The 23,306-nt window shown below is 42.2% G+C and overlaps 1 protein-coding gene across 1 annotated transcript in view; it reads left to right on the top strand.

The window, feature by feature from the left end:
* The window catches only part of sgpp1b (sphingosine-1-phosphate phosphatase 1b), a 41,880-nt gene that overhangs the window by 9,081 nt on the left and 9,493 nt on the right, over window positions 1-23,306 (top strand). Inside the window, exon 2 of the mRNA XM_067991924.1 lies at window positions 16,772-16,861. Within this exon, the coding sequence (XP_067848025.1) occupies window positions 16,772-16,861 (90 nt within the window). The remainder of the gene's footprint in view (window positions 1-16,771; window positions 16,862-23,306) is intronic.

The following is a 23,306-nucleotide window of genomic DNA, read 5'->3' as shown; positions in this document are numbered from 1 at the left end:
ATTCCCCCAGATGGTTTGCTAAGTGCTGTGTTTCCATGGACAGTGATATCTTGTGTGTCATTGCAAACTGGTCTCTGCATTATGCATGATGTGATTTTAATGACAACTGCTTTATTTCCTCCCTGCAACAGTTGACTTCTCATAAGTAAATGCTAGACTTATTCACCCTCTTTCCCCAAGTATGTTTTAGCAGTTGACTTAGTGCTTTGTTTTACAGCAGTCAAACCTTTTGACCTAATTTTTTGTTTCAGCATTTCCTGTTTACATAGGACTTACCTGTTGGAATTGGAGTCCTTATGAAATCTTTCTTGTTAGTTTTCTTCGTATCCTCCTTTTGTAAGTGGTGATACTTCTCTCCTCTGTCATCTTCAGCCTTTCTCCCTCTTACAGTCTCTCTATTTTGCAGCCTCTGAAATTTCCTCTCTTGGTTTTCCAAAGCTTCAGCTGCACCATCCTACATGCTCTTCCTTGACCTGTGCCCTCACTGTTGAAATCACAACTTACTGCATGGTGTCCCACCCTACTTTATTATTTCCCTACTTCTTTCTTCCTTCCTGTTAACATGAAAGGCTTTTAAAAACATCACCTAGCCACTATGTCTTCACTTGTCTTCTCTTACTCCTTGCAGCCTTTAAGAAGGTCAATAAGTTCCTGCATGAGGAGAGCGTTGCAGTAAATCAGGAGGGTGTGGGTTATTTAATTTCATGTGGTGATGTATTGTGGCAAACGTGATCATCCAGGTTACGTTATGGGATTAGTCAAAAATTGCCTGGAAATTTTTCCTGAAACCTTTTTGTTTTTAAATATCTCCCCGAAGGCATGAGGTTACAATGTCTAATGGATTGATGGGGCTTTTCATATCTTTGTACATTGGTGTGCTGCAGCATGGGCCTTGCCTTTGTAAATCCCTTTCTTCTATAAAAATATATGGAGTAACTCCTTTACAAATTCAATGGACCCCTCGATTAGAGTGTAGTCAAAACCCAGCATTGAAACCTAAAATGGATTGATATGGAGTAAATGTGGGGTGTCAGAACATCAGTGTTTTTGGTGTTGGAGAACATGGGAACGCCCCCTTCCGTCAGGTGAATAATAATAGAACACAACCAGCAAGCAAACTACAGAGAGATTATTCAATCAGAAAATGCCTCGGTAAGCTCTGTGAAATCAAGTGTCCGTAACTTCCAATGCTTCTGTTGATGTAGGTGTCGCTACATGCACAAATAATTGTGAAAGCTTTGTCTCTAATTTATTTTAGCACAGTCCCTTGGGTGCTGCTTAATTTCACTTCCCAGTTACAGAAGTAATGTTCCATTTTTCTGTTACACTTGTGCCTTGACTGCAACATGATCAGTTTGTTCCTGTACCCAAAGCTGTCAGAAGCAGCTACATTCGTTCCCACTGGGAAATAATCAAAAATTCAGACAGTTTCTGGCAGGAAAGAAAGAAATTGAATTATATGCCAAGGTTTATTGTAGGTCTGCAATTACATAACCAGTTAATGATGTATGGGCAGAAGCTGAGTAAGTGAGTAAAAATGGGCTCCTTAAGGAACTATCCAGTGAATGGTGTTAAGGGCTACAAGGGCTGATTGGTTTTGAGTGACCATGTGAGTACATGAAAGCTCATATATTTTCAGGAGCTAAGAGCTTCAAAGCTGCATGCCAGTTACTGCCTCATAAATTGCTGTACAAAATGACACCTCAGTGACTCTCAAAGTGCTGTACTGAGCATTTTAGCAAATATTATATGTAACTTTGTGTGTGTTGAAGTTTTAATATATAAGGATTTTTGGGGAGAGTTAATTCACTAAATGTCTGTTAATTTTATGTCTACCTCCCTTCATTTTTCCCTCTTTTAGGTAACGAGCATGCACCATTCCCCAGCTAAGAAAGCAACTTAGTTTTTTTTCATTCGTTCATGGGATTTGGGTGTCGCTGGCAAGGCCAGCATTTATTGCTCATCCCTAATTGCCCTTGAGAAGGTGGTGATGAGCCGCCTTCTTGAACCGCTGCAGTCTGTGTGGTGAAGGTTCTCCCACAGTGCTGTTAGGTAGGGAGTTCCAGGATTTTGACTCAGCAACAATGAAGGAACGGCAATATATTTCCAAGTCAGGATGATGTGTGACTTTGGAGGGGAATGTGCAGGTGGTGGTGTTCCCATGTGGCTGCTGCCGTTGGCCTAGAGGTCGCAGGTTTGGGAGGTGCTGTCGAAGAAGCCTTGGTGAGTTGCTGCAGTGTATCCTGTAGCCACGGTGCCCGGTGGTGAAGGGAGTGAACCTTTAGGGTGGTGGATGGGGTGCTTTGTCCTGGATGGTGTCGAGCTTCTTGAGTGTTGTTGGCGCTGCACTCATCCAGGCAAGTGGAGAGTATTCCATCACACACCTGACCTGTGCCTTGTAGATGGTGGAAAGGCTTTGGGGAGTCAGGAGGTGAGTCACTTGCTGCAGAATACCCAGCCTCTGACCTGCTCTTGTAGCCACAGTATTTATGTGGCTGGTCCAGTTAAGTTTCTGGTCAATGGTGACCCCCAGGATGTTGATGGTGGGGGATTCGGCGATGGTAATGCCGTTGAATGTCGAGGGGAGGTGGTCATTGCCTGGCACTTGTCTGGCTCGAATGTTAGTTGTCACTTATCAGCCCAAGCCTGGATGTTGTCCAGGTCTTGCTGCATGTGGGCACGGAATGCTTCATTATCTGAGGGGCTGCGAATGGAACTGAACACTGTGCAATCATCAGCGACCATACCCATTTCTGACCTTATGATGGAGGGAAGGTCATTGATGAAGCAGCTGAAGATGGTTGGGCCTAGGACACTGCCCTGAGGAACTCCTGCAGCAATTTCCTGGGGCTGAGATGATTGGCCTCCAACAACCACTATCATCTTCCTTTATGCTATGTATGACTCTAGCCACTGGAGAGTTTTCCCCCTGATTCCCATTGACTTCAATTTTACAAGGGCTTCTTGATGCCACACTCGGTCAAATGCTGCCTTGATGTCAAGGGCAGTCACTCTCACCTCACCACTGGAATTCAGCTCTTTTTGTCCATGTTTGAACCAAGGCTGCAATGAGGCCTGGAGCCGAGTGGTCCTGGCGGAACCCAAACTGAGTATTGGTGAGTAAGTGCCGCTTGGTTCCAGTGTCGACGACACCTTCCATCACTTTGATGATTGAGAATAGACTGATGGGGCGGTAATTGGCTGGATTGGATTTGTCCTGCTTTTTTTAGACAGGACATACATGGGCAATTTTCCACATTGTCAGGTAGATGCCAGTGTTGTAGCTGTACTGGAACAGCTTGGCTATAGGCGTGGCTAGTTCTGGAGTACAGGTCTTCAGCACTACAGCTGGGATGTTGTCGGGGCCCATAGCCTTTGCTGTATCCAGTGCACTCAGCCGTTTCTTGATATCACGTGGAGTGAATCAAATTGGCTGAAGACTGGCTTCTGTAATGGTGGGGATATTGGGAGGAGGCGAAGATGGGTCATCCACTCGGCACTTCTGGCTGAATATGGTTGCAAATGCTTCAGCCTTGCCTTTTGCACTCACGTGCTGGACTCTACCATCATTGAGGATGGGGATGTTCATGGAGCCGCCTCCTCCCGTTAGTTGTTTAATTGTCCACCATTCACGACTGGATGTGGCAGGACTGCAGAGCTTTGATCTGATCCGTTGGTTGTGGAATTGCTTAGCTCTGTCTATAGCATGTTGCTTCCGCTGTTTAGCATGCATGTAGTTCTGTATTGTAGCTTCACCGGGTTTGCCCCTCATTTTTAGGTAGGCCTGGTGCTGCTCTTGGCATGCTCTTCTACACTCCTCATTGAATCAGGGTTAATCCCCTGACTTGCTGGTAATGGTAGAGTGAGGAATGTGCTGGGCCATGAGATTACAGATTGTGCTGGAATACAATTCTGCTGCTGCTGTTGGCCCACAGCACCTCATGGATACCCAGTTTTGACCTGCTAGATCTGTTCTGAATCTATCCCATTTAGCACGGTGGTAGTGCCACACAACATGTTGGATGGTGTCCTCAGTGCGAAGACGGGGTTTCGTCTCCACGAGGGCTATGCGGTGGTCACTCCTACCAATACTGTCATGGACAGATGCATCTGTAACAGGTAGATTGGCGAGGACGAGGTCAAGTAGGTTTTTCCCTCGTGTTGGTTCGCTCACCACCTGCTGCAGACCCAGTCTGGCAGCTATGTCCTTCAGGACTCTGCCAGCACGGTCAGTAGTGGTGCTACTGAGCCACTCTTGGTGATGGACATTGAAGTCACCCACCCAGAGTACATTCTGTGCCCTTGTTGCCCTCAGTGCTTCCTCCAAATGGAGCACAACATGGAGGAGGACTGATTCATCAGCTGAGGGAGGGTGGTAAGTGGTAATCAGCAGAAGGTTTCCTTGCCCATGTTTGACCTGATGCCATGAGATTTCATGGGGTCCGGAGTCAATGTGGAGGACTCCCAGGGCCACTCCCTCCTGACTGTATACCACTGCACCGCCACCTCTGGTGGGTCTGACCTGCCGCAGGGACAGGACATACCCAGGGATGGTGATGGAAGATGGATCTTACTTGCAAGTCTATAACTGTTACCAATAATAGTCTGACTATCATAACATTAACTCAGCTCATTTTTATTCTCTGAGCAGGGAATTGTCTTCCATTAGCTAGAAAATAATTTTTAAAATCCTCAACCTGAATGCTGAATAAATAACTTTTTTCACCCATTCCTGGCTCAACTGTGAATATCACTTTCCTTCATTCTTTTCTCCCCCTCTTCATACCGTAATTATTCAGTGAGGTGTACTGAACAGTTTCCTCTACACTACAGAATTACTACTGTTCAAACTTGTGGCGCATATTATTGCAAAAGTAAATGGGCTGTAATACTGTACATTGGCCTAAAGCTAGACAGTAATAACACTGACTCGCAATTCAGTTTTATGGATGTTTGAGAATGGCTATTTCCAATTTTTGTATCCTAAATATATAGCCCATTTCATTTAGTTCCAGTAGATTTAGAATCTGAAACATGATTATTATAATTACATCAAAAAATGTTGAACTTTTTGCAACTTGTTTGATGTCAGAGGCTGGAAATGCTATAGTTGCAATCCCTTGCAGAGCACCACGTCTGCTTACTACCTGCAGCTAAAGCTGTCCTGATCTAGTTTAGTTGGCATGTCTATTACAGTAACTCACAGTTATGGTAACACTTTGAAGATAGAATGCATCTTGCAACTTCAAACACAGCAGTTTTTTCTGTCATAAAGCATATACACAACGGATTGTCCGTAGATTTCCAGTGCATAATATTTAATCAAGAACTTCTTTTAGAACAGACCTTTAGGCACAACAAACCTATCCCTATATTAGTAATTCATGTATTGGAATACTGCTGATGCTGAGTGGGCTAATATGGGTTTTTACACCAATGAGCCATTGTGGGGAGACAGATTCTTCCACAGTTGGAATCATCTCTGGGATCCTCTTATGCAGCTGTAACACTGCATTTCTGATTTGGCAGGCAATTGGGAGAATGTTGATCACTTGCTCCCTCAGCCATGGTTGGAGACCTAATTGGGGAAAGAAGATGAAGTAACTTTTTTAAGAAATTATTATTAAAATATAGTCAAATCATCTGGTGAGATCATTAAATTCTAGGCAAAGTCCTGCCACATTTCCTACATTACAACAGTGACTATACTTCCAAGGTACTTCATTGGCTATAAAGCACTTTGGGATGTCCTGAGGTCATGAAAGGCACTATATAAATTCCTGTCCTGTCCCAAAAATAGTGCATTTAAGGCCACAAGCAGCCGTCTATTAATTAGTTTTTCATAATATTGAAGATTGTTGTAGCCTGTAGATAATGACTGCAATATGAGATTGTAGAAAAATGGAATTCTAGGTAATGGGAGAAGGCTTGTGTTGTGGAAAGTGCGAAGAGTTGCCATGACTAGTTCCTCATTTCATTCTTCAAATGTTGTGACCATGTATTGTGGTTCTAGAGCGAATAGTGAAAGGGACTCCAAAAAACCAGCATCCTCTTGATTTTGGATATTTCTCTTGATTTTGGAAATCCATCAGCCATAAAACCAACCACTGGTAGAGTTTAGGCAAAATTTGTTGGCTCCAACCTCAAATGTTGATCGTTTTCCAAAAGGACACTGGACTAAGCATGTTAGCACATGAATCAACCTCCTCTTGAAACATTAAATCTAAGTTTCCCTGAATTCAACATACATACATGTCCTGTAGCTTCAATATGAGTAAGGTGCAGCTGACTGATCACATTGCATGTAAATAGTCTGTGACATCTTGTCAAGATTGTAATTAAAGCTGTAATGGACAACAGTTTTCTGCTAGTTACTTCTCCATTATTTGACTTTGGCATGCAATCAAGTTAATCGTTGAGATTGTTCAGCCTAGGTGATTTTTTTTTCTCTCTTTACCCGCCTTCTTAGTGAGTCAAAGCAGTCTGGGACAGAATATATCTAAGCAGTGACTGCAAATACGAAAATGCTAAGACCTGCAATTCAGCTATGCAGATTTTAAAGTTTTTTAAAAATTTGCTTCGGCTTCAGGAATCAAACTTAAAACTTTACTGCTTTATATGGCTAATTGATTCGGACATGCAAATCAATTACTTTTCTAACTAATTTTTTGCATTAGTGTCACATAATAAGTGATTAACACTTAAATCCTTTGTGTACCTTTCCCAGCAATTAAACCAGAGTTTTGTACATGTTTGTTTATTGTTCTGTTGAGCATTATTATGTAGAACAGGAGGTCACTCATTAGTTTCATTTTATTGTACTAAATTGTTGCAACAAGAGCAGGGTCCAATGGATTGCCAGAATCTTCCTTATCCCAAGCACAGAGTTCACTTGTAAGCAATCTTTTGCCAGCATTGTGTATCGTATATGTTTAGCAGGAGAGGGATTAAACTCTAATTATTAGCCTTGTATGGTGCCTGGTTCCTTCAGTTGTGCCCTGAGATCATAGTTTGGAGTTCTTGGAGGATAAGTTAAATGCCAGAAACATTGAGGAATCACAAGATGGCGCCAAGTTTGAAGGGTGGGGGTCCTCTCTATGCAGTTCGTTAATAAAAGAAAGAACTTGCATTTATATAGCGCCAAGTTATTGGAATCTGTAATTAAGGGAAGAGTGAGTACTTAAGAGAAATTTGAGCTGATTAGAGAGAGCCAACATGGATTTGTAATGGGTCGATCATGTCTGACGAACCTAATTGAATTTTTTGAGGAAGTAACTGAAGAACTGGACAGGGGAATGTCTATGGATGTAGTTTATATGGACTTCCAGAGGCATTCAATAAGGTTTCACATAAGAGACTGTTAGCTAAAATTAAAGCTTGTGGAGTTGAAGGCAAATTATTGAACTGGTTAGGAGATTGGTTAGGCAGTAGAAGACAGAGTAGGGATAATGGATATAGAGTCATAGAGTCATACAGCACGGATAGAGGCCCTTCGGCCCATCGTGTCCGCGCTGGCCATCAAGCCCAGTCTAATCTAATCCCATATTCCAGCATTTGGTCCGTAGCCTTGTATGCTATGGCATTTCAAGTGCTCATCCAAATGCTTCTTGAATGTTGTGAGGGTTCCTGCCTCCACAACCCTCTCAGGCAGTGAGTTCCAGACTCCAACCACCCTCTGGGTGAAAAAGTTCTTTCTCAAATCCCCTCTAAACCTCCCGCCTTTTACCTTGAATCTATGCCCCCTTGTTATAGAACTCTCAACGAAGGGAAAAAGCTCCTGAGTATCCATCCTATCTATGCCCCTCATAATTTTGTACACCTCAATCATGTCCCTATGTACGTGAATTGGAAGGAAGTGACTAATGGTGTCCTACAAGGATGTGTGCTGGGGCCTCACCTATTCATTATATTTATTAATGACTTGTTTCATCTAAGTTTTCCGATGACACAAAGATTGGTGGCATAGTAAGTAGTGTAGACGGGCATAACATTTACAAAGAGACATTGATAGATTAAGTGAGTGGGCAAAACTGTAGCAATTGGATTTGAATGCCAGTCAGTGAGAGGTCATCCATTTTGGACCAAAAAAGAATAGATCTGAATATTTTTTAAATGGTGAAAAGCTAGGAACAGTGGAGGTCCAAAGATATTTAGTGGCCCATGTACACATCACGAAAATGTAGTAGTCAGGTACAAAAAATAATCAAAAAGACGAATGGAATGTTAGCCTTTATAATTGAAGGGCTAGAATATAAAGAGGAGGAAGTTTTGCTACAGCTGTGCAAAGCCCTGGTTAGCACATCTGGAGTGCTGAGTGTGTTCTGGGCACTGCACCTTAGAAAGGATAAATTGGCCTTGGAAGAAGTGTAGTGCAGATTTACCAGGGCTCCAAGAGTTAGATTATGAGGAGAGATTACATAAACTAGGCTTGTATTCCCTGGAATACAGAAGGTTTAAGGGGTGATTTGATTGAGGTTTTTAGGATTTTGAAAGGAATTGATAGGATAGATAGAGGGAAACTTTTTCCACTGGTAGGAGAGTCTAGGACAAGGGGATATAACCTTAAAATTAGAGACGGGTTATTCAGGAGAGAAGTTAGGAAACACTTCAAGGGTGGTAGAAGTGTGGAACACTCTCCCACAAAAAGCAGTATATGCTAGCTCAATTAATAATTTTAAATCTGAGATTGATAGATTTTTGCTAGCCAAGGGTATTACAGGATACGGAGCCAAGGCGGGTGGATGGAGTTAGGATATATATCAGCCATGATTTCATTGAATGACGGAACAGGCTCGAGGGGCTGAATGGCCTATTCCTGTTCCTATGTTCGTATCCTCAGGATATCTTAAAGCACTTCAGAGCCATTGAATTATTTTTGAAGTATCGTCACTTTTATTTTGGAGGCAAATGTGGGAACTGATATTTTCTCACAGCCATGTCTCATAAACAGTGAAGGGGGTAAATGACCAGATAATCTGTTTTTTGTGGGTTTTAGTTGAAGGAAGAATGTTAGCCAGTATACTGAGTAAACTCTCTGCTCCTCTTTGAAAAGTGCCGTGGGATCTATTATACCCTCTTTAATAGGTATTCAGAATCGCAATTTCATGTATCATCCAAACGATAGCACCTCTGACAATCCTATACTCCTTCAGTACTGTGCTGAAATGTCAGCCTACATTGCATGTTCAGTCCCATTCTTCTTACTCATACACTTTTTGCAGAACTAGAAGTGCAGAGTGATACTCTGACCATTAGTTTTAAGATAGCTATGGAGAATGATAGGTCTGGCCCAAAAGTTAAAATTCTAAATTGGGGAAAGGCCAATTTTGATGGTATTAGACAGGAACTTTCAGAAGTTGATTGGGAGAGTCTGTTGGCAGGCAAAGGGACGTCTGGTAATTGGGAGGCTTTCAAAAGTGTGTTAACCAGGGTTCAGGGTAAGCACATTCCTTATAAAGTGAAGGGCAAGGCTGGTAGAAATAGGGAACCTTGGATGACATGGGAGATTGAGGCTCTAGTCAAAAAGAAGAAGGAGGCATATGACATGCATAGGCAGCTAGGATCAAGTGGATCCCTTGAAGAGTATAGAGATTGCTGGAGTAGAGTTAAGAGAGAAATCAGGAGGGCAAAAAGGGGACATGAGATTGCTTTGGCAGATAAGGCAAAAGAGAATCCAAAGAGCTTCTACAAATACATAAAGGGCAAAAGAGTAACTAGGGAGAGAGTAGGGCCTTTTAAGGATCAACAAGGTCATCTATGTGCAGAACCACAAGAGATGGGTGAGATCCTGAATGAATATTTCACATCGGTATTTACGGTTGAGAAAGGCATGGATGATAGGGGAAATAAATAGTGATGTCTTGAGGAGTGTACATATTACAGAGAGGGAGGTGCTGGAAGTCTTGATGCGCATCAAGGTAGATAAATCTCCGGGACCTGATGAAATGTATCCCAGGACGTTATGGGAGGTTAGGGAGGAAATTGCGGGTCCCCTAGCAGAGATATTTGAATCATCGACAGCTACAGGTGAGGTGCCTGAAGATTGGAGGGTAGCAAATGTTGTGCCTTTGTTTAAGAAGGGCGGCAGGGAAAAGCCTGGGAACTACAGACCGGTGAGCCTGACATCTGTAGTGGGTAAGTTGTTAGAGGGTATTCTGAGGGACAGGATCTACAGGCATTTGGAGAGACAGGGACTGATTAGGAACAGTCAGCATGGTTTTGTGAGAGGAAAATCATGTCTCACAAATTTGATTGAGTTTTTTGAAGGGGTAACCAAGAAGATAGATGAGGGCTGTGCAGTAGACGTGGTCTACATGGACTTTAGCAAAGCCTTTGACAAGGTACCGCATGGTAGGTTGTTACATAAGGTTAAATCTCACGGGATCCAAGGTGAGGTAGCCAATTGGATACAAAATTGGATTGACGACAGAAGACCGAGGGTGGTTGTAGAGGGTTGTTTTTCAAACTGGAGGCCTGTGACCAGCGGTGTGCCTCAGGGATCGGTGCTGGGTCCGGTGTTATTTGTTATTTATATTAATGATTTGGATGAGAATTTAGGAGGCATGGTTAGTAAGTTTGCAGATGACACCAAGATTGGTGGCATTGTGGACAGTGAAGAAGGTTATCTAGGATTGCAACGGGATCTTGATAAATTGGGCCAGTGGGCCGATGAATGGCAGATGGAGTTTAATTTAGATAAATGTGAGGTGATGCATTTTGGTAGATCGAATCGGGCCAGGACCTACTCCGTTAATGGTAGGGCGTTGGGGAGAGTTATAGAACAAAGAGATCTGGGAGTACAGGTTCATAGCTCCTTGAAAGTGGAGTCACAGGTGGATAGGGTGGTGAAGAAGGCATTCGGCATGCTTGGTTTCATTGGTCAGAACATTGAATGCAGGAGTTGGGTTGTCTTGTTGAAGTTGTACAAGACATTAGTAAGGCCACACTTGGAATACTGTGTACAGTTCTGGTCACCCTATTATAGAAAGGATATTATTAAACTAGAAAGAGTGCAGAAAAGATTTACTAGGATGCTACCGGGACTTGATGGTTTGATTTATAGGAAGAGGTTGGATAGACTGAGACTTTTTTCCCTGGAGAGTAGGAGGTTTAGGGGTGATCTTATAGAAGTCTATAAAATAATGAGGGGCATAGATAAGGTAGATGGTCAAAATCTTTTCCCAAAGGTAGGGGAGTCTATAACGAGGGGGCATAGATTTGAGGGGAGAGATACAAAAGGGTCCAGAGGGGCAATTTTTTCACTCAAAGGGTGGTGAGTGTCTGGAACAAGCTGCCAGAGGCAGTAGTGGAGGCGGGTACAATTTTGTCTTTTAAAAAGCATTTGGACAGTTACATGGGTAAGATGGGTATAGAGGGATATGGGCCAAGTGCAGGCAATTGGGACATGGACATGTTGGGCCGAAGGGCCTGTTTCCATGTTGTAAACTTCTATGATTCTATATGCTATTACTGGTGTTTCCATGGTGCTGAAGGTCTGGAGTTTTCACCCATGCTGCACAACATTTTAGCAGATAGCCAATAAGCAGTAACCAAGGAAGTAAAGCACACACAACTATCAAAAAACACTCGCACATTTGGCTTTTTACCATTTTACCAACAAACACACATAAATGTTTGAAGTATAGATGCCTACACTGTGAGAATGAGTATTAAGATCACTTTTTATTTACTAATCAAAAATGCAATTATCCACATCTGGTTCCCAATTAGCTACACGTGGCTAGTGGCTAATTGGACAACACTGGCTTAGAGAGGCCGTAATGCTGTATTATTTCCCAGTGTCCCCATTGACCTCTTTATCAATGTGGTGAAATGTATGCAGAACATACTGAAACTTTCAATGGCCTTCATGTTGTTTGGTTTTTACATTATCTGCATTTTATGATTCTGTAACCTTTGAAATGGTAGTTGGCATAAATGCTGCTTAAAATGAGTGCTAAGAATCTCCAAGCAGCCTCTTTTCAGGGTTGGTCACTGAACACTAAATTGGACTTTGTAACATGCAAGAAATCTACAAATGCAGTCTTCTATAATAGAAAAGGCTGGAAATGTGTAGCAGACTAATCAGTGCCTAAAGAGAGCATCATTAGAAATGCAGTTCTGATGAAGTGTCTCAAACCAGCACATTAATCTGTCTTCAGTTTTCATACACTGTGTATTTCCAGTCTTTTCTGCTTTTATTTAAGATTTCCTGCAGTTTGATTTTTTTCCTGTTGTAGTTTGAGTGCTACTCATGGAAACTAAGGACAATATCGAAAATGAAAACAATATGGTATTTACTCTTCATACCATCTGGTCTGGCCACAAATAAACTCTTATGTAGAGAGATTGTATTCGGTGCATGTTAATGGGCAAAATGAGATCTTTTGGGACAACGGCATGTTTCGGATTTCTTTCATTGCAATGCAACAACATAGTCTGTATGCAGCGTCCATTAAGAAGCTTCACCGTTGCTAATGGCTTTTCCTACATCCATTGATAGATAAGGGGGAGCAAACGACGATGCTATTTGAGAAATTTCAGTGCATTCAGGATATAGAAGTATTACAAGTATCTGAGAAGCTCAATATTTGGGTTCAAATCTGATAATCTCACTGAGGGCTGGTTTCTAGAATGTAGTCCGTCAAAATACCCGAGTATTGCAGGTTCGTTCTCCTTTCTTGCCCTGCGGCGAGTTAAGGTTAAGATCAGCTATTTATAGAACACTGGTTGGGCCCCAGCTGGAGTATTGTGTCCAATTCTGGACACCACACTTTAGGAAGGAGGTCAAGGCCCTAAAGAGGGTGCAGAGGAGATTTACTAGAATGGTACCAGGGAGGATAGATTTCAGTTACGTGGAGAGACTAGAGAATCTGGGGTTCTCTGAGTAGAGCAACTTAAGGGGAGATTTGATAAGGTGTTCAAAATCATGAAGGATTTTGATAGAGTAAATAAGGTGAAATTATTTCCAGTGGCAGAATAGTCCATAGCCAGAGAACACAGATTTAAGGTAATTGGCAAAAGAACCAAAGGATATGAGGGGGAAAAAATTTCTGCAGTGAGTTGTTAATGATCTGGAATGCACTACCTGAAAGGGTGGTGGAAGTAGATTCAATAATAACTTTCAAAAGGGAATTGGATAAGTACTTGAAGTGGAAAAATTTGCAGGACTGTGGGGAAAAGGCAGGGGAGTGGGACTAATTGGATAGCTTTTTCAAAGAGCTGGCACAGGCACAATGGGCTGAAGGGCCCCCTGTGCTATATTCTAATTCTGTGAAATGTGTTTTTCGTGTTGTGTAAAAACAAATCAACGTGAGTTAACTAATGTGGCAAAAATAAAATCTTGCTACAAATATTCAGTTGTAAATTTATTGGATGGCACATTAACTAGGCTGACTATCTGTTGGCAGGCATGCTTTGGCACAACCATTTAACGTCAAAATAAATCCCTTTCAAACACTTTTTTTATAACTTGCTCACAGCAATCTTCTGGCTATGGGTGCTTTGTAAGAGATGCTTGATCTGAGTTGGTTTGGTTTGCTGCTGTTTTTATTTCACCTCCTATCCAGTAGGTGCTGATTCATGTTGGGATGCAGTTCCTTGGGTCACTGGGAAACGTGCTGGGGGACATTATTCATGTGTGAACCTTGACAGTGAATGTCAGGTTATTCAACTGCGGAGGGCATCACATCCAATCTTCATTTGGACCTCATCCAATGTTTACAGTGATTTAGAAAAGGAACCCTGTGGGTTTTTTTGTCCCTTCTCCATTAAATTGTAGCGCCCCAGTTGAAACCAGCTAACTCATGAAGATTGAACCTAGGAAATTCTCTGGTCTGTGTGGTTCAGTTCCATACAAATTGAAGCATTTAGCAACTGAGGCACCAAGGACATTTTCCTGACATTTCAGAATTTTTGCTTCACCGTTGATCCATTTGTTCCATTCTAAGAGTGGTTGGAATTGCTGTGTTGTCCCAGGACCGTGCCTTCAATCATTGGGAGCTAACTTGTGTAATAACCTGATTTTTAAATCTGAAATTCCTCTGGCACTCCCATGATGAGTCTTAACTGCCAGTGCACTTCAGCAAATGTGTCTTTTTTTTAATCTGCTCTTTCAAAAATGTGTATCAGCACAAGGAGTGTGGGGTTTGACTGTCTGCCAAGTGTGTGTGTGTGTGTGTGTTTATTTCCTATGCATACTTTTTTCTGAATAGATTCCCAATAATTTTTTTTTAAAAGTACATGTATGTATTCTCTAACCAACTCAGTCTGCTGAATGCGATGTTTTTGTGTTTTTTGGGTCACGATAACAGTCATGAGATCCCAGCCTAGGTTCAGTGGAGGATAGTTTGTGCCAGACTAATGAACAGGACATGTGTACTCCTTAGACAAAGTGGTGCCAGCACGTGTCCGAATGCTGCAGCTCTTTGTTTTACTGAAGGCCACTTGTCATCCTAATGAAAGTAGCAGGGGAAGAGAAAGAGATAAATAAACCTAATGAGCTTGCATGTCAGAATTCGAATATTTACGTGACTAGAACTCGCTTTCTTTAGAATATGCCTCGCAATTATTTAATCTACATATAAACACATTGCAATGTGGAAAAGTTTTACTGATTTTAAAGTTTGTGTTTATACAATAAGGGTGGATCAAAATGCTCTTGACCCATGAAAAATTATTTTGTCCTTATCTGGAACCAGTCATGGGGGAATATCAGTGTAGACAGTTTGTAAAATTATAATTAAGTAACAAGAGGTTGCATCAAGTCCAACTTTGCTTCTACACTCGGAACGCAAATGTGCCACGGTGAGCTGTTGTGCAAGGGGAGTGTCAATTTTACCCTCACTGTTGCTGAAAGATTTATCAGTGGCTTTTAACGGCACCTTCTATACATTAGACATGGTTTTTGCTGAATATATTAGAAGGAGCAATTGTGGAATCATGAATGACAGCAGACATTCAAATATTGATCTGTGGTATAATAACCCAGTTGTGTATTTTTCAATGTAGATCTTCACTTGTGTAGCTTTGTGCCATATTTCAGTGCCATTGCTGCCATCTCAGTGCTAGAATACCAGGGACATATGACTGCATACTTCCCTGGTAAGTTGAAAATCTATGCACTTTTCACCCCTTCCCCACAACCTCTTTTGACGGAAGGTTAAGTTACAAGCCATTGGTAAACATTTGAGCAACAGTGACGGTAAAATACTTAACAATGGAGGACAGAAAAAAAATCGTGAGATGCAGGTAGTAAAGGCCATTTTAAAAAAATCGAATTCTAGGTTTTATGCATGGGGGCATTTAGTAAAAATGCAAGGAAATTATGTTGAATTTGTACTACATGCTGGTTAGGTCACAGTTGGAGTATTGCATCCAGTTCTGGAATTGCCTCTTGTGCATCCCTGATTTTAATCGCTGTACCATTGGCGGCAGTGCCTTCAGCTACCTAGGTCCTAAGCTCTGGAATTCCCTTCCTAAACCTCTCCGCCTCTCTACCTCTCTCTCCTCCTTTAAGACACTCTTTAAAATCTATCTCTTTGACCAAGCTTCTGGTCACCTGTCCTAATATCTCATTATGGTGTCAAATTTTGTTTGCTAACGTTCCTGTGAAGCCCCTTGGAACGTTTTCCTATGTTAAAGGTGCTATATAAATTCAAGTTGTTGTTGGAAGGATATTAGAACCATGTGAAACGTACAGCGAAGATTCATTGGAATGATACTAGGAACAAGGGGTTGTAGGACTGGAACAGAAGGTTAAGGGGGATCTGAAGTTGTCAAAACTGAGAGTTTTTGAGAGGGTTAACAGTGAAAGATTGTTTCCACTGGTTAGTAATTTGGCAGCAAGGGGGCATAGATTCAGAATTATCGCTAGAAGAACAAAGTAGGAAATTCAATTTTTTTTTGCATGGAGATTTATTAGAACATGAAATGCTTTACCAGAAGTGTTTTTCTTTGAGGCAGAGATTCTAATAACATTTAAAAGGAAATTGAATAATATTTGAAAAGGAAGAATATAAGGCAAAAAAAGGGATGGGAAATGGGATTTGAATTGATAGCTCCTATTAAGTGCACCATAACCACAAATAGATTGGTTTTCATTTTACAAATTTAAAAATAATTGTCCTAAAGTGTAATTAAAAAGAATTCATTATATGTGAACACAACTTTCTTTGTGAATATCGATTTTGTATTTTTATGTGTGGATGCAGCATACAAAATCCAACGGTGGCTTTGCAACCCAATAAAGGCATCCTTGTAACCTGTGAGTTGAGAAGTGTAATGTGATTTCTTGGGATACAGGACGCACGCACAGACACATAGGGCACACACACACCTGTAGGCGAAGGACTAGAAAAGCAGTGGCACCATCAACACATTTAATCTGTCAGTTCTGGTGTCATACCATTACTGAAGTTGTAAATAATGTAAGGTACCAGTAATACTTTTCCACTTTGCCTTTTCTCTCCCAGCTCCCCACCCTCTTATTAACAGAGGACAGTGGCAGGATGGATTACCTTCCAATAGAGCTAATATGAAACTCTACCTTGAGAAGATATTATAGAAGATAAGCATTCTTTACATAGTCCTTGATGTCAGTTGAAAACAACTGAACCAACACTGTACTTCATATGTTTAGAGGGGAATTTAGCTTTGCGTGCTAATGTCCACTTATCTTGTAAAATACTATATATTTAATCAGACCACAGCAATCCCATTATTTAGATATTACCTTGTTCATTGCTAATTTCTTTTAAAAATTGTTTTTCAGTATCCATATGCGTTTGGACTACTACTGGCTTCCAGCTGGTGTATCCTTGTGTGCCTCAGTCGACTGTACATGGGGATGCATTCTATTCTGGTGAGTGAATCACTGGCTTTTTAACTACACTGCTTTTGGTTAAGACTGTTTGCTAGTTTAACAGGGGCTTGATATGCACACGCACAGATTGCTGGTATTGCTACATTCTGCCAGCTGACACAAGAGTGGGTCCAAGCCAACTGCCACTTGGTTGAATCTACAGCCACCGATGGAGTTGTGAACAAACTGAGCCCCTCCCACACACAACCCAAGGGATGTCCAATAAGGTAAATTTTATTTCCATGGTATTAATTCTATTCAATGGTAAGGGTTAATTCTTTCCCCTTCTTCTCCCCAGTAATAGTGGCACAGATTTTCCATGCCTAATGGCATGGGGTAAGCAGAGTCACATGTTCATCACCTCATGTGATGCCTATGCCCCATTTTTAGATGGCAGTGGGTCTCCGATCAGCATTGCAGATAATGTTGCTTTGACATAACAATCACATTTTAATGAACATTTCACAGGACGGTGAGGAATTGTGGATGACCTGTCAGTTGTTTCCAAGCAAATATTTAATATTCTTGAAAATATCGCAGAAAATCATTAACTGATGCATGAGAACCTGGCATGGGATACTCTCTGGCACTGTAGCCAGAATACAGTGGCTTCATAGCATGCCAGAAACCTGTAGGCATAACTTTGTTTATATTTGCTTACTAGTGCTGAAATCTACTTTGCCTTTGGAGATACACATACCATCACTGAACACTACCCACTGTAATGCAAGGCTGTAATGTTGGCACTCTCTTTTAATGCAGTTGAAGTGGAAATTTAATTTATCATTCATGTTATTTCTGCTTTAAATATTTTCCAGGTGAATGTTGGTAAAAAAAATTATTAGTGCCCTAATTTTACAAAGTGCTTTTTATCCCCTCCATGTTTTTCCTTCTGTCCTCTAAGTGCTGACTCTTGGAGAGATCACAACTGAGACTGATCCTGTCCTCACTTGTCCATGTATGTTTGTGTGTGTACTTCTAATCCAGGGGCACTGAGGCTAGTTACAACATGATAAAGCTACTGCTGCTTCTGAGCTGAAAAACTCACCATTGACTAGTGATTGAGCCTGGGCAACTTCATGGCCTGTACGGTGCAGTATTGCACCATGTGGTGTATAAAATCATTGAGCCAACAAGGAATTAGTGTACTTTTGCATTGACTGCCAAAGAGACCTTCATCAGGTCACTGTGTTGTCGGCAATGTCTTTCTTAGTAGTGAAGCTGTGGCATCATTCTGTTGCCATTATTCTGGAGAGCAGTCCTGTTTTAAAATAAGCGGACAAAAAAAAATATTTCAACTAAAACATTTATAATCAGAATTAGGAATGACTGAGAATTTTAAAATCATCACCTTTGCTTGCTTGGGCAGGTAACCGGTGCATTTATGGGTTTGGTTACTGGCATTCTGACATTTTCACCTACCGGAAGTATTTGACCCTGCAGCTGCCACACACCCTGGAAATGAGTGGTTCCTAATGGGTAATTGTCCCATTCGTGTAAAAACTAGAGTCTGCAACAAAGAAGCTGGTTTCCTGCTCATTCTTTTACCTGGGTAATGATGTAGGATTTTGGGAGCGGGGGAGGGGAGGAACTTAAGGGGACTGAGGCAAATACAACTGTAGCATTTTTGCATGTAATAAGCAGTATTTTACATTGGAAAAATTGACCCAAATGAACCAACGGTTTGGTTGTCGGGCTGGAGGAGGTTACATCGATAGGGAGGGATGAGACCATGAAGGGATTTAAGCAGGAGAGGGTTGATTGGTGAGCAGGACCTGATGCAGGATAAGATACAGGCTTTGGATGAGCTGAAGTTTACAGAGGATGGAGGCTGGCCAGGAGAGCATTGCAATCGTGAAGTTTGAAGGTGACAAAAAGGTTTCAGCTCCAGATGGACTGAGGCAGAGGTGGGCAATGTTATGAAGGTGGAAGTAGGCGGTCTTTGTGATGGAGAATATATGGGGTCGGAAGCTTAGCTCTGTGTCGAATAGGACACTGAGATTGCAAACAGTCTGATTCAGCCTGAGACAATGCTGGGGGAATGGATGGAATCTGTGCTAAGGGTATGGAGTTTGTGGTGGCTGCTGAAGATGATGGCTTCTGTCTTCTCATTGTTTAACTGGAGGAAATTGCAGCTCATCCAAGAATGTACATCAGACAAGAAATCTGACAACATAGAGGCATGATGTGGAGATGCCGGTGATGGACTGGGGTGGACAAATGTAAGGAATCTTACAACACCAGGTTATAGTCCAACAAATTTATTTTAAAATCACAAGCTTTCGGAGATTATCCCCTTCGTCAGGTGAATGAGTGAAAAGGTTCTCAAATCGCATATCTTATACTAGGCTGGGACAGCATCACACCAATCAAAAGGTGTCATTGTTATTCAAACAGGCCAGTCACGGAGAACAGCACGTCCCAGTACACTGGATATACATTGTGTCAATTACACAGACAGACAGAAAGAAACCCAAATGGCAGAGAGAGAGAGAGGGAATATTAAAAACATAATTTTTTTGCCCCGTTTTTGCTGGTGGGGTTACGTGTAGCGTGACATGAACCCAAGATCCCGGTTGAGGCCGTCCTCATGGGTGCGGAACTTGGCTATCAACTTCTGCTCGACGATTTTGCGTTGTCGTGTGTCTCGAAGGCCGCCTTGGAGAACGCTTACCCGAAGATCGGTGGCTGAATGTCCTTGACTGCTAAAGTGTTCCCCGACTGGGAGGGAACCCTCCTGTCTGGCGATTGTTGCGCGGTGTCCGTTCATCCGTTGTCGCAGTGTCTGCATGGTCTCGCCAATGTACCATGCTCTGGGGCATCCTTTCCTGCAACGTATGAGGTAGACAACGTTGGCCGAGTCACAGGAGTATGAACCATGTACCTGGTGGGTGGTGTCCTCTCGTGTGATGGTGATATCCGTGTCGATGATCTGGCATGTCTTGCAGAGGTTGCCGTGGCAGGGTTGTGTGGTGTCGTGGACGCTGTTCTCCTGAAAACTAGGTAACTTGCTGCGAACGATGGTCTGTTTGAGGTTGGGTGGCTGTTTAAAGGCGAGCAGTGGAGGCGTGGGGATGGCCTTAGCGAGGTGTTCGTCATCATCGATGACATGTTGAAGGCTGCGGAGAACATGGTGTAGTTTCTCCGCTCCGGGGAAGTACTGGACGACGAAGGGTACTCTGTTGGTTGCGTCCCGTGTTTGTCTTCTGAGGAGGTCTATGCGATTCTTCGCTGTGGCCCGTCGAAACTGTCGATCAACAAGTCGAGCGTCATATCCCGTTCTTACGAGGGCGTCTTTCAGCGTCTGTAGGTGTCCATCGCGTTCCTCCTCGTCTGAGCAGATCCTGTGTATTCGTAGGGCCTGACCACAGGGGATGGCCTCTTTGACGTGGTTGGCGTGGAAGCTGGAAAAGTGGAGCATCGTGAGGTTGTCCGTGGGCTTGCGGTAGAGTGAGGTGCTGAGGTGCCCGTCTTTGATGGAGATTTGTGTGTCCAAGAAAGAAACTGATTCTGAGGAGTAGTCCATGGTGAGTTTGATGGTGGGATGGAACTTGTTGATGTTATCGTGTAGTCTCTTCAGTGATTCTTCGCCGTGGGTCCATAGGAAGAAAATGTCGTCGATGTATCTGGTGTATAGCGTTGGTTGGAGGTCCTGTGCAGTGAAGAAGTCGTGCTCGAACTTGTGCATGAAAATGTTGGCGTATTGGGGTGCGAATTTGGTCCCCATGGCTGTTCCGTGTGTTTGGGTAAAGAACTGGCCATTTGGGTTTCTTTCTGTCTGTCTGTGTAATTGACACAGTGTATATCCAGTGTACTGGGACGTGCTGTTCTCCGTGACTGGCCTGTTTGAATAACAACGACACCTTTTGATTGGTGAGATGCTGTCCCAGCCTAGTATAAGATATGCGATTTGAGAACCTTTTCACTCATTCACCTGACGAAGGGGATAATCTCCGAAAGCTTGTGATTTTAAAATAAATTTGTTGGACTATAACCTGGTGTTGTAAGATTCCTAACATAGAGGCAGTGGAGAGAGCCAAGGACAGATCCTTGGGGGACTCCAGAGGTAACAGGGCAGGAAGAGAAGCCACTGCTGGAGATGCGCACCTTCTAATTCTGTGGTTGGAGTATGTGAACCATTCTGTTAAACTGAAATTTTGAAGTTAAAATGTCTCTAGTTAAATATTGTACTTCAAGGATGTAGTGCCTGCTTTCTAAGGGCATGAATTTTGCTGTAATTTTAGTTTAGTGTGAATAGACAAACTTGTTTAACCCAGGTCATGGATACGGTATTGATTTCTCATTAGCTTTCAGCAATAATGAGCGATCAAGCATGGGCAACTGGACATCAGCGGAAGGGGAAATTGAAATTTTAGTGAACAGATTTGATACTAAAAGTGGTGTGGATTTGTAAGAGATGGTTAAAAATGTTCTCAATTTTTATGTGTGTGTTTACAAAAATTCTGGAGTGACTGGTAAATTTTGACATTTCTTGCGTTGGTGAATTGTCTTTGGTGGGAGCACAGTACACAGGCAAGTGAAAGGGTAGAACTGAGCCTGTGAAATGCATGGGATAGAACATGCTCTCTTTCTCCCGTCTGTCTGTCTGTCTCTCTCCCCTTTCCGGGTTGCAGTACAGAATGAGGCATGAGCTTTCAGAGGGGTTGGGGAGGATTGAAGGGAATGCAGAGGAGTATAATGAACTAGGATCTGCTTTTTCTTATCTGGTTGAGAAATGCTGGGTATTTTAACTAAAGTGCTTTCAGTATAGTGACTTGCAATTCTTCGTATAAAACCTGTTTTATGTTTCCAAAAATACCTTGACTTTCCAAAATGCAGTACATCCTCTTTGGACAAAATGGGCTAAACACTCACTAGGGTTCCAACCAATTCCTGTTAAAAGCAAGTGAAATTTGAAGGAATAAAGCCTTATTTAGGAATTGCTCTTGGCAGAAACTTTGCTTTCAACTGTTACTAACTGATCCCAGTACTGATGCAGAGCCAACACAGCGATTAATTGTTTCTAAACCATGTATTTTTAAATAGCGAAAACTATAAAGCCAGTACTGTAAGTTTGAGCAGGCTGTGTATGGAGTCTTCAGTTACAGTGCCAGTTTGCAGGAAGGGCCTTTCTGCCCCTCTGACAGGCGTATGTATTCCACTTTCACTCGTCGCTACTCAGATTTATAAAGTGTATAATTTTTTATGAGCCTTTATACAAATGCACTTTTGAACTAGATGTGGTATTTCTACTTTTTGTTCTAGTGTCTGGTTGGAATGTAATTTAGTGCCAATCCCAGGTTTCACAGAAACATAGAAAAATTTAAGGCACAGTAGGAGGCCATTCGGCCCATCGTGTCTATGCCAGTCGAAAAAGACCTACCCAACCTAATCCCGCTTTCCAGCACTTGGTCTGTAGCCTTGTAGGTTATGGCACTTCAAGTGCATATCCAAGTATTTTTAAATGAGTTGAGGGTTTATGCTTCTGCCATCCTTTCAGGTAATGAGTTCCAGACCTCTACCACCCTGGGTAAAAAAATTTCCTCAGCTCCCCTCTAATCCTTCTACCAATTACTTTAAATCTGTGCCCCCTGGTTATTGACCTCTCTGCTAAGGGAAATAGGTCCTTCCTGTCCTCTGTATCAAGGCCGCTCATAATTTTATACACCTCAACTAAATCACCTCCCCTATTCCAAAGGAAACATCCCCAGCCTATCCAATCTTTCTTTCCTCATAGCTAAAATTCTCCAGTCCTGGCAACATCTCGTAAATCTCCTCTGTACCCTCTCTCGTGCAATCACATCTTTCCTGTAATGTGGTGACCAGAACTGTACGCAGTACTCTAGCTGTGGCCTAACTAGTGTTTTATACATTTCAAGCATAACCTCCCTGCTCTTATATTTTATTCCTCAGCTAATAAAGGAAAGTATCCCTGTATGCCTTCTTAACCACCTTATCTACCTGTCCTGCTACCTTCAGGGATCTGTGGACATGTGCTTCAAGGTCCCTCTTAGAAGCTGATGTATCTTTTAATACTTTAAATTTTCAGAACCTATCCACATTACTATCGTAGAAAAGGTAAAAGCAATATTGCTTTGCCAACAGTACAACTTCTGTATTCTTTAAAGAAAATAAATATGTATTTATATTAAAAGGGTGAAATAGTCATTAATTTGGCTGCACCCAGAGGTCTCAATTCAGTCCTGCCCATACCTTTTAACATACCATACTTGTAAGTCATCTGAGCTTCTTGTTACAACAGGAGATGTGATAAAGGCATATAAAGCTTTTTTTAAAAAAAGAATACAGATAATAGTGAGTAAGGACATTGCCTGTTGTGGAGTAGGGCCATACAAAGCACAAGACCTCAGTTTGATTCCTGGTCTCTGCTGGGGTAGTGGTAGGCACACTACAGATGGCTTCAGTGGCCCTGTCTTAGGGATGA

Source organism: Heptranchias perlo, chromosome 10 (genome assembly GCF_035084215.1).
Source record: "Heptranchias perlo isolate sHepPer1 chromosome 10, sHepPer1.hap1, whole genome shotgun sequence".
Classification (NCBI taxonomy): domain Eukaryota; kingdom Metazoa; phylum Chordata; class Chondrichthyes; order Hexanchiformes; family Hexanchidae; genus Heptranchias; species Heptranchias perlo.
The sequence above is the reverse complement of the archived record's forward strand: the minus strand, read 5'-3'. Positions and strand labels throughout refer to the sequence as shown.